Below are 21,021 nucleotides of genomic sequence, written 5' to 3'. Positions count from 1 at the left end.
CAACAATTGACTCCCTCCTAAACCCCACACCTGCTCCCCCCACAACATCCTTCTCTGCCCAAGACATAGCAAACTACTTTAGAGATAAAATTGACAAAATCAGACATGATGTCTCACCAAACCTCTCCAACCATACCCACCCCTTCCACCTGTAAATCATCACTGGCCTCCCTCAGCCCCGTCACTGTGGACGAAATCTTCTCTTACCGTGTTTCCCCGATTTTAAGTCATCCCCAATAAATAAGCCACCCCCGATATTTGAAAAAATAATTAAAATAAGACACTCACCCATGAATAAGACATCCCCCGATATTTGATCCTGTGTGTGTCTCCTTGATGCTGGCTGCAGCACATGTCTGCTCCTGGCTGCAGTGCAGAGTGAAACTGAAAGTAACAAGCTGACATTTTGCACCAGGAAGCAAGCTGCTGATTCCTGCCCTAACAGAGATCCCTACCCTAACGGAGATCCCTACACTTAATTACTGGTAAGTGAACAAAAGGGGACAATCAATGGCATAGAGTGATCAAAAGGGGACAATCTTTGCATAGAGTGATCAGAAGGGGACAATCTTTGCATAGAGTGATCAGAAGGGGAATATGAACATCACATGAGTGATCAGAAGGGGACAATCAATGGCACTTGAGTGATCATGAGTGAATTTCAACAATAAATGTGTACTGTTGTCTTCTTCATGGAAAGATAAGACATCCCCTGAAAATAAGACTTAGGGCATATTTTGGCATTTCAAAAAAAATAAAACAGTGCCTTATAATTCCTTATAAGCTTGTCCCAATTCCCTCTGATCTACTCTGTGCCCATTCCTCCACCCTGACCCCCACCAAATAAAATTATTCAACCTTTCCCTCTCTACTGGTAAATACCCCTCCACTTTCAAACATGCCATAATTCTCCCTATCCTGAAGAAACCCTCACTGGACCCCTCCCTACCCTCCAACTATTATTATTATATTGATACTGTCCTATCTCCCTTCTCCCATATGTTTCCAAACTTCTTCAGCGCCTTGTCTACAAAAGGCTTACCGATTACCTGAGCACCAACTCTCTCCTTGACTTGACTTAATTAGAGCTAAGTCTCAAGGCAATGTTTCCCTCCTTTTTCTTTTTGATCTTTCCTCGGCTTTTGACACTGTTGATCATCCCCTTCTAATACAAATCATGCGCTCCATTGGTATCTGTGACACTGCTCTCTCTTGGTTTGCTTCCTATCTGTCTGACCGCTCCGTTCAAGTTTCTTTCAATGGTAACTCCCCACGCCTGTCTATCCTTGGCTCTTGATAAAGTTGCCCCTGCCACCTTCTGCTGCCCCCGCCCTGCCAACCCCCGACCCTGGCTCAACAATCACACTAAACAGCTACAAAACACAGTTCGAGTTGAGCGCAAGTGGAGAAAATCTGGCCTTAGTGCTGACTCTGTGGACTACAAAGCCAAGCTACAAAGCTTTAACACTGAGCTCAATGTCACCAAGGAAAATTTTTTCTTTCCTAACATTTCCTCTCAAGCTTCCAACCCACGCAACCTCTTCTCAACAATTGACTCCCTCCTAAACCCCACTCCTACTTCCCCCACAACATCCTTATCTGCCCAAGACATAGCCACCTACTTTAGAGATAAAATTGACAAAATCAGACTTGATGTCTCTGCCCACCGAGCCACTCCAACCATACCCACCCCTTCCACCTGTAAATCATCACTGGCCTCCCTCAGCCCTGTCACTATGGACAAACTCTTCTCTCATCATCTCCATCTACTACATGTCCACTCCATCTACTACATGTCCCAATTCCCTCTGATCTACTCTGTGCCCCCACCAAATAAAACTATTCAACCTTTCTCTCTCTACTGGTTAATACCCCTCCACTTTCAAACATGCCATAATTCTCCCTATCCTGAAGAAACTGTCCTATCTCCCTTCTCCCATATGTCTCCAAACTTCTTGAGCGCCTTGTCTACAAAAGGCTCACCGATTACCATAGTACCAACTCTCTCCTTGACCTTGACTTAATTAGAGCTAAGTCTCAAGACAACTTTTCCCTCCTTTTTCTTTTTGATCTTTCCTTTGCTTTTGACACTGTTGATCACCCCCTTCTAATACAAATCATGCGCTCCATTGGTATCAGTGACACTGCTCTCTCTTGGTTTGCTTCCTATCTGTCTGACCGCTCCTTTCAAGTTTCTTTCAATGGTAATTCCTTCTCCCCCACTCTCCCCCCACAAGGGTCAGTCCTTGGACTGGTCCTCTTTACTCTGTGCACCTCCTCTCTCGGTAGTCTCATATCCTCCTTTGGCTTACAGTACCATCGGTATGCTGATGACACTCAAATTTATCTGTCCACCCCTGACCTGTCTCCCTCAGTCCTGGATAAGGTCGCATCTCTTTGTAGTTCTCTCCATTGGCTTCCATTTCACCTTAGAATCAAATTTAAGCTCCTGTGCTTTGCCTTCAAATCCCTCCACAGTTATTGTCCCACTTACATTTCTGACCTGATAGAAAAATACTCCCCTAGCCGCTCTTCTCATTCGTCCAATGACATACCAGGTAGTGTTACTAATTGAGACATTGACAGAAGCATCAAGGGAATGCTTGTAAGGTGACCATTGCAGAGACATTGTCACTTTTCTGTGAACGGAGGGGTGAATGTTTGAATGGATCAAATGAGACACAAAAAAATAAACAAATGAAAAAATGGTGGAGCTGGAATTAATTAAAATCATTACTTGATCCTGTTTCTAACCATGTTCTTTTTTTCAACAGGACTTGAAGAGTATTCAGTGCATCTTATTTTGCAATTGCTATGTGCAATTATTATTATAATCATTATTATTGTGACTTTTTTCACACTGAGATGGAAATTGCAAGTATCCAAGAAAGCTTCTGTGAGTATTCTATTTTTATGTTTGTAGCACATATTTTAGCTTATAGCGAAACTTTTGTTCAGTCCATTTTAACCCATTGGTCCCCTGTCAGTATTAAAAAAGGAAAAGCAGCTAAAGCTAAAATACTTATCTTTACCCAACAAATATCCAAAACGTCTATTTTGTCACAAGATGTTCTAAATTCCCATGCACAGCTGAGGATATACTGTGAATTCAGGGCATCAGCATGTAGCATTCACTGTGCCTGATTTATTACAGCCCTCCAAGACTGCAAAAAATAGACTATCATGGGAGAACCTGGGTGATCCAACAAATCTGGAATGGAATTCCTAAAAATCATTTTCTAGTAGCTAGCAAATATTCGCAATTGTGGACCAGATCCATTCCAGGTTTGCAGGATCACCCATTCTATGATAGCCTATATTCTCCAAAAATATGACGATGAGGTCGGGCATTTAATGCATGGGCCCCTTGGCTATGGCTCTTTCTGAAGTTGTCATTAAAGTATGTAAGTGTTCGGGTTCAAAATAGAAATCTTTGGGCAGATTGATATATGATCTTAGTTTCCCGCCGTATAAACTCATTACTGGTTTTCTATTATTATATTTATTTTTCTCTTTTTCTGTTCTTTTTTTTTTTTTTTAGACTTCTCTAATAGAAGAAACTGAATCTTCAACACAAAGCTACACACTCACAATGCACTGATAATCTAATTCATCTATTGGTTTGAAGCCAACAGACTTTTGGGTCCCCTTTTTTAAGAGCTACGCGTGAAGTGTTTGTGCTTTTTAGCCTTCTTAAGGTTTTTAACTCCCTGGCTGGTAAACCCGACCATGGTTGGCTTTTGATTTATTTATGTATTCTTGTTTAACCACCTGAGCGTTACACTGAGGTCTAGATTTCTGTACCAAAAGTGATACACTGTTTTTCATGAAATTTTTTTTTTAAATTGTAGACCTGTAACTTACAGAAATATGTCCGAACAAGGGTTCTGAATCAAATTCAAGCTCCTGTGCTTTGCCTTCAAATCCCTACACAGTTATTGTCCCACTTACATTTCTGACCTGATAGAAAAATACTCCCCTAGCCGCTCTTCTCATTCGTCCAATGACATATCAGGTAGTGTTACTAATTGAGACATTGACAGAAGCATCAAGGGAATGCTTGTAAGGTGACCATTGCAGAGACATTGTCACTTTTCTGTAAACGGAGGGGTGAATGTTTGAATGGATTAAATGAGACACATACAAAAAATTAAACAAATGAAAAAATGGTGGAGCTGGAATTAACTAGAATCATTACTTGATCCTGTTCCTAACCATGTTCTTTTTTTCAACAGAACAGAACAGAAAGGGTATTCAGTGCATCTTATTTTGCATTTATTATGTGCAATTATTATTAAAATCATTATTATTGTGACTTTTTTCACACTGAGATGGAAATCACAAGTATCCAAGAAAGCTTCTGTGAGTATTCTATTTTTATGTTTGTAGCACAAATTTTAGCTTATAGCAAAACTTTTGTTCAGTCTATTTTAACCAACCCATTGGTCCCCTGTCAGTATTAAAAAAGGAAAAGCAGCTTAAGCTAAAATACTTATCTTTACCCAATAGCTATCCAAAACTTCTATTTTGTCACAAGATGTTCTAAATTCCCATGCACAGCTGAGGATATACTGTGAATTCAGGGCATCAGCATGTAGCATTCACTGTGCCTGATTTATTACAGCCCTCCAAGACTGAAGAAAATAGACTATCATGGGAGAACCTGGGTGATCCACCAAATCTGGAATGGATTTCCTAAAAACCATTTTCTAGTAGCTAGCAAATATTCGCAATTGTGCACCAGATCAATTCCAGGTTCTTCCATGATAGCCTATATTCTCCAAAAATAAATCAGACTCGGGATTGTGTTTTGAGGATGAGGTCGGGTTGTTGATACATGGGCCCTTTGGCTATGGCTCTTTCTGTGCTCAAAGTTCTCATTAAAGTAAGACCTAAAAAGGTTGAAAATAGAAATCTTTAGGCAGATTGATATATGATCTTAGTATCCCCCTGTATAAACTCATTACTGGTTTTCTATAAATATATTTATTTTTCTCTTTTTTTCTGTTCTTTTTCTTTTTTTTTTTTAGACTTCTCTAATAGAAGAAAGTGAATCTTCAACACAAAGCCACGAGAAGGCTTAAATATCAAATAGTCAGCATTAAATCTACAAGACAGCATCAAACCCACAATGCACTGATAATCTAATTCATCTATTTGTTTCAAGTCAATGGAATTTTTGGTCCCCTTTTTAAAAGTCTACACGTGACTTCCGGTTCCGGCGCCTCGCAAGCCAGCTGCATGTGAGACACGGCTCCTCTCACCTCAGGGATTTCAAGCTAATATACAGGCCCACCAGCCCCCCTCCTGTGTGCAGCTGCTCTCCAGCCTAGCAGAGACTTGCAGCAATAAGTCAGGAACAATCAAGGTCAAAGACAAAGTGATGAAATGATACATTCAGGAAGTGATCAAAAAGTCATCAAAAGGTCAGATCAAGGTCAGGGCTAATAGTGGGCAAAATGTAAATCAGGGCACTGGGCAATGATTCTTGGTGCACTACAATATGTACTTTTACTTTTATTTTATGTTTTGATGTGTTTTTTACTGTAAAAAGAAATTTCCCGCCCCCAGAATTCATCACTCCACCGCATCACCTGGAAGATATCACACATGGTGGGGATGTCCCCGTCCTGCTCATTCCCCTGCTCGCATCACCTGGAGATCAGCCTCCAGGACATGCGAGCAGGACAGCAGCTGGAGTAGATTCAGGGGGTGCTGCCAGCGGGAAATCTCCTCTGGCATCACCCCCTGGATTTACTATTGGTGATCGCATCTGCAGTTAGATGCGATGAACCAAGCAGAAATCCTGCATGGTGCATCCCATCTAACTGCAGATGCGTGCATCGGGGTGGTGGGGAGCCGGGGGGTATTTAAAAGCAGATTACTGTGTAATCTGCTTTAAAATTTCCCGCCTGGCCACGCCCCCGATGGAGAAGTGCCCTGCCATCACAGCGGGATCGTGGGATCGCCGCTGGAGCGCGGGGATAAGGTAAGGATGTCCCTCAAAGTTACCCCGAGTGTGAGTCACACTCAGGAATACCACTGGGGGGGGGGTTAAGAGTTCCCCATGTTAAAAGAGTCAAGAAACACTGGTAAAAAATTTATTTTCATTTTTTTGTGACTGTAGACCCATGATATGCTGTTGCAACTATCTATAGATGTAGTCTAAGCAGTCGCGACTGGCCTGATCCAAGTGTGAATTACAAGAAATACAAAGAATAAAAATATATAAACTTTTAGATACAGAAAAAAAAGAGGTCTATTTCTAGAACAGTGAATGTAAATTTCTTTGAAACATTTTGGAAAAATCAGTTACTGACATTTAAACACATGGACTTGAAAGATTCTCCACCAGAAAATGTTTCAATGAATATTAGATTAGACCCAATGGTGTTGCTAAAAAATACTAATAAGTGTTACACTGTAAACCTGATGATAATGTATGCGTATGATTTTAGATGTTAGTTCAATATGATGTTAGTACAATAGTTCCACTGTATATAAAAGAATCTGTACTGTATTTTATAGAATGTTTTCTTTCCTTCAATAAAGGCAGCTAAATATCATATATGTAGCATGAGCCTGAAATTACAATATATCAGTTGATTGTGTGATCACAATCGCATGTATGAGATCTGCCAGTAAAAGGAAACCCCTTGTACGCATGCAGGGCATGCACAGAACGAGTGGCCCGCTGCCTCCTGGGATACGTTATTTTTACACCCATGGAGTCTTCCTACTGCCGTGGCAGTCAAGACAGAGGCACTAAACTCAGAATTTTTATTTTACATAAATGGGTAGACAATTATTTTATGTAAGCCTAAAGTTTTTTTTTTAAGTACAACATTTTTTTTTATATAAAAAAAAAGGTGCAGCACAGCCCCCTAAGGTGATCAAGAATGAATGGGAGCGCAAAGCCCCCTAGTATACCTACATCACGCATCCCGGGTGCGCCTTCTGTGCATGCCTTGGCAGGAAGGAGCCCTTTCATCAAAGAGGAAAAAATTTCCCATCTCACACATGCACAGTGAAATGGGCAAGTATTTTTCTCAATCTACATCCCCCGATCTCACGCCTCAGTTTGGGTGATGTTGATGAAGAACACAGGAGAGGAAAAGATGGCCGCCTGAAGGCGGATACCAGGACGATGCGGGACCCGATGGAAGAAACCCCCCGATAATTAGACTGCTCTGTGGAATTGAAGGTAAATATGATTTTACTTCCACGTTAATGCCGGTGTATCTAATACGTGGAGCAGGACCAGCTGTCAAATTGCAAATAGTTTAGAAATGACCTTTTAGCGACTTGCTGCTTTAGTTTATGTGAGGTGCAAGGTGCGGCATTGGGGCCTGTGCTCTCTTCTGTTCTTATTATGGTTTCTGTTTCATAGTTTATTAATTCTTAGAATGATTTTATGTTGTGTGATGTGCAAAAAAAGGCTTTGTGTTTTTTTTGTGTTTTGTGTTGTAAATATATTTATTTTATTTAATATTTTATATGTAAGTATTGCTGTTAATTGTTGTGCAATCATTCTTTTTTCATTTCTAAACTTATACACTGACTGATTCAGTATATGTAGCAGCAATTTAGAGTTGTTTAATCATTTCCATCAGTTCTTGAAAAATGGCATAGTCATAGTAAAAAAATGGATGTGCAACATTTATTTTCAAAAAAAAACACAAATTGAGTCTGATTTGTTACAGCTCTGCAAGACAGTAGATGATAGACTTTCATGGGAAAACCTGGGTGATCTAGCAAACTTAGAATGGATCTGGTGCAGGATTGAACACTTTTGTCAAATATTAGCAATTGAGTTTGAAGAAATCCATTCTGGGTTTGCTGGATTACTCAGGTTCACCCATGATAATCTATCTCCTCAAGTCTTGGAGAGCTGTTTTAAATCAGACCCTCTGAATTCTATACATAGCCATACAGACAACCAAATACTCATTACTACTCACTATCACAATTTATAACACCTGGAATAAAATCACGCTGCGTGTAAAACATGAACATAACTATCTCTGCAATGATACCTAGGAGCCAATAAATCAATGACTGAATGATAATAAGTAGCATGCAAAAAGTACAAAATGCACAGAACAGCAATATATTTTAATTAAGCACAATATATATGAACACCATTGTTACAAAATATTGCCAAATATTAAATAAAGTTGTAAAACTGATGTGTAACCAACAAATTCTGAGCAATCACTAAATTATATTATTATTTATAAACAGTATTTATAGAGCGCTAACATATTATTCGGTGCTATGCATTTAATAGGAGTTGCGAATGACAGATACAGACAATGGCCCTGATTTATTAAGGTTCTCCAAGGACGGCGAGAAAACACTTTCATCAGTGAAGCTGGGTAATCCAGCAAACCTAGAATGGATTTCCTAAAAGTCATTAGCTATTTGTTAGCAAAGGGTTTTCAATCCAGAACCAGATCCATTCCAGTTTGCTGGATCAACCAGCTTCACTGATGAAAGTGTATTCTTTCCAGCCTTGGAGAATTTTAGTAAATCAGGGCTAATGACACAGGAGATGGCGAGGACTCGTTTTTGAATTTTTGGATTTGGGTTGAGTATGCCTTACAAGAACTGTCCACTAGATGGCAGTACAATCAGTCCAAGTTGTCGTCTATATGAGGATAGCAGAGGAAATAAGTTTTTATAAGTTTGCTGAGCTGACCATGGACTGGACGGTAAGACACAAGCTGTGTGCTCTCTGCTCTTTCATGTTTCCTTTATGCTATTTATTGCTCCTTTTTGTAAGTTTCATTTTGTAAGCAGCATACGACAATAAATCTTTACATTTATGTCTACAAACCTTATACATTTTATTGGTGAAAATGCACTACATTCACCGTGTGGAATTATTATTCACTATTTACCCATCTGTGATACGTTTTACTTGAAGCGGTCAGTGTGAGCGTCCAGAATTGGACAAATCAATATTCGGAGGCTTGACATCTGCTGCACTCCTGAGATACTAATATTATAGTTATTGTCATTTTCATCTAAATTGGTATTTTATATATAATCTCATGACATATATATAATCTCAGAGTTCTCGCCTACTTCTGTGTCATTGTTTGTATCTGTCTGTTATTTGCTACCCCTATTTATTGTACAGAGCTGCTGAATATGTTGGCGCTAAATGAATACTGTTTATTAATAAAAGTTCTGATGAATTTTAAAATAATAATTTATTATAATTATTTTTTAGTTATTTAGATTTTAATGTAGATTCATGATAAATGATGGTCATTATTGAGAAAGAAATGGTTTTATCATGTGATTTATTTATTTGCCCCAACATCTAAGCAAGCAGTGCAAATACATGATTTTGCATTCTGGATGGAGCCCACAGCATTTTTTTCATGCGGTATAGTCTTTGATTGATTCATGTTAATGGGAAATCCTTGCAACTTCATTATTAGGGAGACATTGGGACTGATTTATTAAAGTTCTCCAAGACTGAAGAAGATAGACTATCATGGGAGAACCTGGGTGTTCCAAAAATCCCGCAATGGATCTGGAAAAATTGGCAACTAATAGGCAATAGTTTTTAGGAAATCCAAATTTGCTGGATCACCTATTACAGGTTCTCCTATGAAAGTCAAATCAGGACCATTGATATCCCTGAAATCTCATAATAATAATATTTATGAATACACCATTAATTTACTGATACAACCTTACATGTGAGGGGTGCTAGCTGGCCACAGGTGTAGAGAGCCCTGTATGTGATCTGCCAAATCTATTCACCTCTCATGAATGGGAGGATGATATCCTTACATTGGGTAGATTGCAGCAAGAAGGGTGAGAATGAATGGTTGTGATGGCCGGGTTGGATGAGCCAGGATTTATTTATTAGGTCAATTTTTTTACCAATATCCATCAAGGGAGGTCCAAAAAATCTGAGGTTATTCAACCCATCATCTATAAATAATTACCAGCCAATACCCACCAATGGTGCTCCCAAAAGATCCCATCATTGTCTTATAATACTGTAATTGGTAATAATATTAATAATGATAAGACCAGCTTATAGTAAGATTCCAATATTTCATTCTGCACTGTGCAAATTACAGGACTATTATATTGTATTATATATATATCTGTGTGTATGCTGTATATTATTTATATATATGTATAATATACATATATATTTGTATATATATTATACAGTATACACACAGATATATATATATATATATATATATATATATAAATATATATAATGAAAATATTGGATTCATGAATTCAATTCAGAATAATTAGGATCTGGACAGGGCTACATAATTTTGAGCTACGCTTCAGTTTATTGTTAGGCACTTTGCAGTTTTAGTATTTTATTTAAGGTTTTTCTTGTATTTATAATATTTTCATGCATTCATTTGGGTCACATTTTTAGATTTTACATTCAAATGTTCCTTTTGAGGAAAACTCCAGGATCATGCCGGTGATTTATTCTCTTTGTTGCTAAGAGAATTAACTTCTAATTGTTCCTTACATTATTAACATTGATCATATTGTCTTGAAAATGAGTACAGTTACCAAACAGTAAAGTGTCGCAATGGTAACAAGGATTTCTTTATACCTGCATGGTATTTGTGTTGTGGTATTTGGTGAATGAACATTCGTATTGGTAACATATTCCATTTCTTTGAAATGGCCACGCAATGCCAGAAAAAATTATTGGCCCTGAAACTCTTTAAAATGTATTTTTATAACACAGAAACCCATATCATATGATATATGACTTTTATTGCATAGCGGTATTGCTCCATCAATCCCTTTTGTACTGTATGAGGTTCATTGCTAAATGAATGGCAATATAATGCGCCGGACATGTGCTCCTACCACAATCCGTAATTATAAAGGAGGTGTTAATCAGTTATACAATTATACAATACAAGCCAAACCTTAGCATTTCATAGGCATGTTTTCCTATAAACTGGATTACATTCGACATGTAAAATCTGAAGCCACAGATAAACCTGAAATATGCTGCAGATTACTAATCCTTAGATGTGGTGCTTGCACTGTTTTTTTGCTTGCAAGTTTTTTTGTCTCCCTTAAAATCTTGCTAGTAATACAATTATGTCCTAAAGTAACAAATATTTACTAAGGTCCCCCTAGGACAGTGATACAGAACATTTCCCCTGCACTCCTCTGTATAACAATACTGATATAGGGAACACATGATGCTATCAGGATCAACATGATTTTTTTGCATATATAACAAAATGTTTTCCATAGCACGCATACAAACTAAATGGGAGAAAATAAAAAGAAAAGTTGCATTAATATTGCAAAATTAGCTAATCAGCTGCATTGAACATACTTCTACAATTTCCTACAATCAAATATTTTTCTGCATAGAAGAGACCTAGAAATAATATTTAGGTTTAATGAATCATTTTCAGAAATACTCTCGTATTCAATGTTGTCTAACACAGAGAAGTCAGGGAACTTGCTTACAATGACCCGTTTCCTGTAGGAAATTCATTAACTATTAAAAGCTGGAATGAACCTCGACCCCGTGGACTGTTTTGTCCGCTATATGATGCTTTTTATTCTTTACTGCCCAAGGTGGAGGAAATCTCTGCTAATGGAAAAAGTTAAACAATAATTATGGAATTATTATTTACCAACCTACAGAACCAATATGTATATTATTGGGTTTGGGCTTATCATTTATAACATTTATAACTGTAGATTGTAAAATCGAAAATGTTAAGTTGGTGGTCGGTTTATATTTGAAAATAATACAAAATTGATCTCACATAGATCTGCGTGTAGTCACCCTGAATATTTGCCTTCACTAATCAGGTTTATTGGTACTGATCCAAGGAAGGTTGCTGTACAGATATTGGAGAAAAAAAGGCATCATTTAACCAGAAATCAAACTTTTGAAAAGCTGAGGTTTGGTTAAAAAAAATTGATGTACTGAACCAGAAGCCCCAATAAATCTAAACCAGGCTCCAAAAAGTATATGTTAGTTACACAAGAGCAACAAACAATGCAAAATTGTGATTTGGGAAACTGCTGAAAATTCCTCCTGATCAAGATGATTGAGCAAAAAAAAATAAATAAACATCTTGAAACTTTTTACTTTAGAATATTCACAGGGATCCTAAGATGTAGGAGCGGGAGCTGGTGGAAGTGGCAGTAAAACTTTGGGTGCTCAGAGGACACCAGAAGCCAGAAAAAGCCAATGGAGGATCTGTTGGTACTTTTCTCCCAGAAGTCACTCCAAACCACTAAAAATGATTCTGGAATTTGGATTTGGCTGTCATAATCTGTAAAATTTGGTCTAGTTTATAAATATTATTGAAAATGTTTAGTTAACGCAAACATGCTAGCCGCCTGGCCTTTTCCAGCTTCTGTACTTTTTGAGTTCTTCCAGAATAGTCCAAAAAAAAACATCAAGGTCCATCAACATCAAAGAATCAGAACTCCTGATCTGCATACTTGCCCTGGATCAGAGATCTATAATTTTAATGCTATTGGATCAACATTAAACATTTTTAGTTGAAGACAGCAATTGCAACCTCCAAATCCCCCACAGTGACCTTTAAAGTAGAGCATATATAATAAAACCTAAAATCAAAGACTTACAGGTACATCAACTTACCTCAATATGTCTTCCCAAAGCCCTGGGACTTACCTAGCCATGGGACTAATGTGACAATTCTGATCAGAGCAAAACACGACCCTCTCTTCTTGATAAAGGTGCAGGAGTATACATTGCAACTGTCTATGATTTGGAGGAACTCTGCCACCGAATAACTCCTAACTGTCCCAGATTCAGAGGGTCTAATCCTCTTTTTACCTCCCAAATGTCCCTGATTTAAAGGAACTGTTCCTCTTCCCACCTTCCCACTGTCCTTGATTTACAGGCTTTTTATACTTCTAAACTGTGACTAGTTTGAAAGGGACTCTCCCTTTTTTGGCCTTCTCAACTGTCATTGGTTTGGAGAAATGGGCCCCCAACTTCCAAGGTTCTGCCCTTTTTTATATGTCCAAATTGTCGCTGATTTATTGGAACTGTCCCTCTTCATACCTCCCAACTGTCCCTGTTTTTGGAAGGACTTTCCCTCCACATACCTCCCGACTGTCCTTGATCTTGAGGAACTGTCCCTCTTTATTTCCCCCAATTGTCCATGATGTAGAGGGACTGTCCATCATTATACCTCCCAATAATTGATATTATTTAGAGGAACTTTTCCTGTTCATACCTCCCTACTGTCCTTAATTTTGAGGAATTTACCTATTTATATCTCTCAACCATTCCTGATTTAGAAGGACTGTCCCTCTTCCAGATCCTTCTGTCCTTCTTTCCCTTCTTTCCACTCAGTTGTCTTTCCTTTTAGGTGGAAATACAGAAATCGTATATTTATCTATTACAAATTGTTAATTTGCAGTAAACCTTCATCCAGTCTCTAAGCATTCCATTTGTTATTTGGAAATGTGAATATAGGACTTGTTCTTTGTAGAAATAACCAATCATGTCGGGCGTATTTATTTTTATTAGTCTGCAAAATTGGGGTGTGGCAGGGGCGTGTCATTTACCGACATTGTGCCTAAAATGTTCCTTCATCATGATCTCAAGAAGTTGGGAGGAGTGCAGAACGTTGTTAGCAATATTAAAAATATTGTATTATGTTTTCTGACAATTTATTTTATGAAAGTAATAGTTTAGGATAATATAAGGAAATGCTGTATAGTTTTATATTTAGCATTTTCTTTCTTTGTCTATGACCGATATTTCATTCATTTCCTTTGGTCATTTGCCAGTCTGTGTCCATTCTTTGGAACAAGTTACACGCTAATGTGTTCTCCACGGCCTATAGAAAAAGTGACCACCTGTCCCTGGACCCTCCTTCACCCCGTGATATTTTTATTGGCATTTTAGGAATCAGTCCAATCACAAGACTTTAATAACTGAACTAAAAACATCTTACTTTGCATTTTGCAGTCGTGTGAAAATAACAGCTTCGTGTGATTTAAGGAAGTGAAAGGAAAAAGCAAGCTTTTCTTAAGGATATTACTTTTTTATTAATTTTTTCTTTCAGCTGATTTACTTTCTTTTTTCAGAAAAACAAAACACTGACAATGGAAAAACAGAAACGTTATATATGAGAATTTTAGTAATATGTATAAAAAGGTTCTAATGGACATTAGCACCTGTGGCTTGTCATGCTTGATCTTCATATTTGGTCTTCCTGTAAAATCCCATAAATACCGATTGATCCTGATAGAAAAATCCACCAAATGCTGTTTCCTGTGATAGGGTGGCAACAATGCTGCACTGCTCCTGAATTCGGAGTAGCGTCACAGATGATCCCTAAAAAGCATTTGTTATTATAACATGTTGATTGTCATTACTGGAGCCTGTAACTGATCTTTATCTTCACACTTTCATTTTTTATCTTACAGGAAGGGCGTTTCATCTTTGCATGCGTTCTAAGTTCTTTATGTATGACGGCATCGGTCAATGGTAAGATTTATAACTGCAAAGTTCCTATTCTGGTAACCGTAGTGCAATGCCAGGACAAAGATCACTGTCACTAAAGCTGATGATGCCACATATGTTGGCTGGGCTGGTGAGAGTGAAAGCTAATGGCCCTAAGTTCTACAGCTGCCATCTTGAAGCCCAAAAACAACCAAACTGAATGAAGGAGGTGTTAAAATGTTGTTAAACCATCGTGATATCTGAACTAAAGAGGTTGAAAAGTAATGGTGCTCAGATGGTTTAGATTAAAGTTTATTCTGACTTGGATCACAGATTTGACTTCATATTGGAACTTGGTATTTGAGCAATCTGAGTTCCAATTGGACATGTGGCAGCTATAATACAATTTAGTATTTCCTGAGTCTGTCACAATGATAGGTATAGCTGGGTAGGGCCAGTTTGGATGCCAGACAAGGACACCTGCTCCACTTTTTGACCTGTAATTATCTATTAGTTGACCATGTTCCACCTTAATGAGCTTTGCCATATCTGTCATCGACATTCTCATTGTCAAAAAAAAACACATTCCAATTTATAATTTCTAAATCTGGAAGAATTTATTGACAGGTCTGACTGTAATTACAAATGTATTCATATGACAAATTTTTATTATGGATACCAAAACCATTTTGAAAAATATATTATTTATTTGGCAGTTTAGAAGTCTGTGTACAGCCTTCAGCCTGTCACTGTAATCACAGTACTGCCCATGCCAGTGTCTAACTGCTGGGTGCCTGTAAAACCTACCTGGTTCCTCTCCATTAGACAGACCCATAGGCAGCAAATAAGAGAATGTCATTGTTCTGGTGTTCACACTCTGCTAGAATTAGCTGATCTTATTGATTCAACCATTTCTCAGTACATTCACTTACTGCTTTATTGTGCTTGGTCTTCCCAGTGGGTATCCAGACTAAAAATGTAGAGGTCGAATTTGGGGAAAGCGCCACCTTGAAGTGCCTTTTGACAAAATCCGATAACCTAAATCAGGTGACTTGGAAGAAGATAGGGAAAGGCATCGAAACCAAACTGGCTACGTACATAAAAGGAAAAGGATTCAAGGTGGACAAACCATATGAGAATCTAATGAATTTCAGCATATCGTATTTGAACGAGTCAACCATTACTATTTATAAGGCCAGATTAGAAGATGAAGGCTGTTACGCCTGTATTTTCAATGTCTTCCCAGAAGGGGCAAAAGAAGGACGGGTGTGTCTGTCAATTCCCGGTAAGTAAATATCCATGGAATTTCTATGTTGGATTTCCCATCTTCACCTTCATTTGTATGTGTTGGCTAATTTAAAGGAAACCTGAAAATAGTAACCTCCTTCTGAAACTGCTAGTTTGATAGAACTAATACTGTAGGAGTCAGTGACTTAAAAAGAATAAAGACCTTTGTATGGAGTATGGAGAACATCTAGGGCAGTGTTTCTCAACCAGGGTTCTGTGGATCCCTAAGGTTCCTCCAGAGGTTGCTCCTTGGGCAATGAGCATATTGATCTGTCCAATTAGGAAACATAAGGAATCGTGAATTTGCTGCTTTGGTGTAAATGAAAACAACAACAGGTGGGGCAAACAGCAAACCAACCTTCTGGTTGATTTTTCATCAGCTTTGCATTTTGCTAATGTTCTTGTCACCACTGGTATTTTACAGTAGTTGAGGAGATATCTGCAGCCTATTCAGATGGGACAGGTAGTCCAGATAGTCCAGAATTGCACATTCATAAGTGTCATCAATGTGTCTCCTAGAAGTTTCAAGAGCATGGAAATGATACTCAAGTTACCTTGCAGTGGGCTACTCATGTACATGTTTCTGTTCAAATTGTCAGAAACAGACACTAATATTGTGGCATGCCAGCCCAATGTCCAGTAGTGAGACCTGTGTTTACAGCCCGGTACTGTGCTGCACAATTGACGCACGCCTGAGAACACTTGGCAGGTTCACCATTGGTGCTCTAACTTCTTCACAAATGAGAACAGGTTTACATTGACCGCATGTGACAAACATGGAGAAACCATGGTGGACATTAAGCTGTCTGAAACATTATCCAGCATGACTGATTTGGGAGTGGAGAGGTGATGGTTTGGATGTAATATATCTTTGGAGGGTAGCACATAGACGACCATGTAATCCTCAGACCCATTTTAGGATCTTACACTGGTGCAGTGGTGAAGATTCTCCTGGTGCAGGACAATGTGTGTAGGCAGTTCTTGGATGTTGAAGACATTGATTCCATTGACTGGCCTCCATGTTCCTCGGGCTTGAATCCAATAGAGACTCGTGGACCTGATGTGTTGGTGTCTGACTCTACAAAGTAGAACCTCAGACTATCCAGGAGTTCACTGATGCCTTTATCCAGCTCTGGGATTCAGGATTGCATACAGGCTTGTGAGGGCCAAACACACTACTGAGCTAAATTATGAGTCTCAATATGGGTTGTTGTCAGGGGGTGTAATGGGATGGGCACTTTTTTCGGGAGTGAACACGCATTCCTACTCTTTTTTTACAAAGAATTGTTTGGTGGTCCGCGGCTCCGCAGGGTCAGGAGAAGAACCCTGCTGAGGGAGGAACACCGGCAAGAGCCGCGGACCATGTATCCTGTATTGAATTGCAGGCTTAGGGAAGTGGACGGGTTGTCTCTTTGAACACAACCAGTCCACTCTCCCATCGCATGCTTGGACCTGTGATGAGAAAGTGGGTTCTGGTATTATGGCGTCACTCTGGGGGTGTTTTATCCCCTTTGAGTGACACAGAGGCAGGGGTGTAGTGGGGTGGGAACGTCATGGATAGTATTGTGTCCTTTCTTCTTTTTTACGACTACACCCCTAATTTTTGTGATAATAAAGTTCAATCATTCTGTGATTTCAGTTTTTGCCTTGATTGTCAGTGTGATTTGGAACCCACCCATTCTTGCGCCATTTTGTTTCTTATGAATTCCGCAATAGGCCTGATTTTTTTGAGCTCTCTAAGCTTGGAGAATGGATTTCCTAAAGGAATTTGCTAATATTTGGCAAATGTGTTCAGTCTTGAACTAGATCCATTCCATTGTGTATCGGTAAAGATTTTCATTTTGAACCTTTAGGTCATTGATGTACGATATGTGATTTTAGTGTTACTGTCATTTTTTTGAGCCAGATATATTTTTTGAATATTAAATAAATCAATGTTTTGTCCTTGTAAGAACAAATTCCTATGTTCAACTTTGTTGTTCTCGAAAATCATCTGCTTTTTACCACATGCGCTTCAAAACTTCCATAGCCAAGTTTTAGCCAAGTCTTTGATGAATAATAAAAATTACTCAACTCTCAACCCCTTTCCCCATTCCTGCCACATACACAATTGTTACCCTATGGAATTTGTTTATTCTCTATGACTCTGGGTGTCATTTAACACACAAAACTATCGACATCTGCTGATGAAAATGTGTTAATGCAAATCATATTTCCGGTTTGTGGTATATTTCTGTTCTGTGTGTCAAAGCTTTGTAAATCTCACTTTTGTTTTTTTTTTTATGTAGTTGTTTTTTTTTAACTTTCAGGAGAGGTTCTGATTGAAAAGAACCATAAAGTCAAAGTTGGTGATCGCGCAACTCTTAAATGTCACCAGCGTAACCCAGAAAACATCACTCAAATCTCCTGGTTGAAGAATGAAGCCCTCATCGCCATTTACAAAAATGGTGACGTAAGCATCAAATCCCCATTTGAGAAGCTGGTAGATTTGCGTATGGAGTTGACACATGTGTCTGCCCTTACCATATTGAATGCCGCCATTGGTGACGAAGGAGAATACAAATGTGTGTTCAACAATTTTCCAAAAGGCTCCGCAGTTGGTAAAACAAAATTACAGGTTTACAGTAAGTAAAACCGTGCTCTTTAAAGTGGAACTGCAGGCAAACAGATCAATACACAGTCATTGATGATCCACTGAGTTTGCTCTTTTGATAATTTTAGAATTAGACTTTAAATTCACTTTAGTCTGACTCCCTACCTCTGTGTGTGCCAAGCATCAACTATGAACAGAAAAGAGAATTTGCAACACGTGCTTTCTTTTTGTGGATTTTTTTAGGCACTCTCAATCTCTAAATCTTTACAACCACAGTTTAAATAATATTTATTCTTAATTATCAATAAAAACAACCATATTGGTTAACATACATTAAAACATATTTTGTTTTTTAGAAAACCAAACTTTTTTTAGTATACAGACTTTCTTCGTGAAAATTCTCTTTCATAAAGACAAGGTTTTGCTGTTGACACGTTTCGCCTATTACAACTTCATCAGAAGAACAAATCTTAACTGCTCCTTATATGATTTTAAATAGAAATAATTACAATTTTAATTCAATTTATCACATAAATTCATTTTTCCTAAAAAGATAGATATACAAACACTTACTTAGTTCTTTAAAGATGCCAATCTTACTAATGACCATTCCTTAAAAAGAAACGATTGCTGCAAATTCCATAAAGTTTTCATTAGATCCTATAGCCACCTTTTGTTTGAAGGTAGAAACTCTTTAGGAGCTTGTATTCAATGTGAAATATTAGAGCAGTGGATACCTCTTAAGGGTATCTTTCTTTCTTCTTATGAAACAACAAATTGTTCCAGCTTGAAAAAAATGTATAAATATTTATATCCTTATATATGTCTCTATGTTTGTAATTACACATATATATATATATATATATATATATATATATATATATATATATATATATCTAATTCCTTATTTATATCATTATCTATCAAAATCAATCTCTGTCCTCACCTTTAATTCTAATAATGCTAATTCCCTAATTGTTTATTTAACCATCAATTCTCTCATTTGAGTAGCATCAACTACCTAAATGTTTCGGACATGTCTCCCCCTTTTCCTTATTCCTCAGGACAGTACATACGGTATCTTCTATGATGTGTTTTATCCCTCAAGTCTTTGACCATTTTTGTTGTCCATTTCTTGATTCATCTTACCAATATTTAATTGTAAGAGAGATCCCTAGAAATGGACACAATATTCTTAATAAGGTCTAATGAAGGATCTGTATAGGAGAATCCACACCTCTGTTCTTCCGTTCTTCATCCTGCTGGTGATCTGTCCAGTGATACATGTCACAATTCCAACTATATAGAGGAATCAGGCCCTCCATACGTCTCCTGGTCACCCCTCTACTGACACACCCCACAATTTAATCTATATAGGAGAATTAGGAGCTGCTTCCGCCAGCTAGTAAACCTTCTAATGATTTACTCCAGAATTCTATCTAAAAGTACAAAGGGGAATTAGGACCACCTTTTTCCTGCTGGTGATCCTTCTAGTGATAGAGTATAGGATTCTGTCTATATAGAGAAATCGGGACCTCCTTCCTCCTGCTGGGACCCCCTCTAGTGATCTCCTTCACCACAATTCTGTCTATATAGAAGAACCAGAATCTCTTTCCTCCTGCAGGTGATCCCTCCAGTGATACCCACACAATTATTTTGAAACGGGAGAATCTTTCTTACTGCTCGTGATCCCTCTATTCTATATATGTAGGAGAACCAGGACTTCCTTTCTTCTACTGGTGACCCCTCTGGTGACACCCACACTTTTCTATCCATTTATTGGAATTAGGACCTCCTTACTTCTGCTGCTTATGATGCCGGAGAACAAGGGTCTCCTTTCCACTGAGCCCTCCAATGACACAAATCTCTGTCTATACTGGGAAATTAGGACTTCCTTCATCCTGCTAGGAGCCCGTCTACTGATACACCCCACAATTTTATCTATATAGGGGAGTGAAGACTGATGATATAGAGTGAAGATGATATATTCCAGAATTCTCAATAACAGAAAAATATTATTTTGGAATACTTTTCTGCTATTTTGGATTGATACAGTGAGATGTGGCATAAATATTAATTTAATTGGTAAAGTAGCAATCTATTATTGTCTTATTCCAGAATTCTATCTACATGGGGGAATCAGGACTTCCTTTCTCCTGCTGGTGATCCTTCTAGTGATACAGCAAAGAAATATGTTTATATAGGGAAATCAGGACCTCCTTCCTCCTGCAGGTGACCACTCCAGTAATGAACCCCATAATTAACACCACAATTTTCTCTATAAAGAGGAATAAGGACCTCCTTACTTCTGCAGGTGACTCCTCCAGTAATAAACACCACAATTTTCTCGATAAAGAGGAATAAGGACCTTTCCTCCAGCTGATGATCCTTCAAGTGATCCTCCACTCAGTGTCATCTAAATAGGAGAACACGGGTCTCCTTCCAATTTACCCTGTAGTGACACACCAAAGAGTTCTATCTATACAGGGAAATGAGGATCTCCTTCTCTTGCTAGGGACCTCTCTACTGATACACCATACAATTTAATCTATAAGGACTTGATTAGTTAGTGACCCCTCTAATGATTTACTCTCTCAATTCTATCTATATGGGAGAATTAGGACCTCCTTCCTCCTGTTGATCATCCTTCTAGTGAATCACTAAA

At 38.2% G+C, this 21,021-nt stretch overlaps 1 protein-coding gene across 1 annotated transcript in view; it reads left to right on the top strand.

Annotated features, from left to right (window-relative positions):
• The window catches only part of LOC140321609 (CD226 antigen-like), a 33,139-nt gene that overhangs the window by 8,611 nt on the left and 3,507 nt on the right, over window positions 1-21,021 (top strand). The window contains exons 2-5 of the mRNA XM_072398351.1: window positions 2,775-2,896; window positions 14,461-14,521; window positions 15,435-15,761; window positions 18,073-18,387. Coding sequence (XP_072254452.1) covers window positions 2,775-2,896; window positions 14,461-14,521; window positions 15,435-15,761; window positions 18,073-18,387 — 825 coding nt within the window. The remainder of the gene's footprint in view (window positions 1-2,774; window positions 2,897-14,460; window positions 14,522-15,434; window positions 15,762-18,072; window positions 18,388-21,021) is intronic.

This window comes from Pyxicephalus adspersus, chromosome 1 (genome assembly GCF_032062135.1).
Source record: "Pyxicephalus adspersus chromosome 1, UCB_Pads_2.0, whole genome shotgun sequence".
NCBI classification, from domain to species: domain Eukaryota; kingdom Metazoa; phylum Chordata; class Amphibia; order Anura; family Pyxicephalidae; genus Pyxicephalus; species Pyxicephalus adspersus.
The sequence above is the reverse complement of the archived record's forward strand: the minus strand, read 5'-3'. Positions and strand labels throughout refer to the sequence as shown.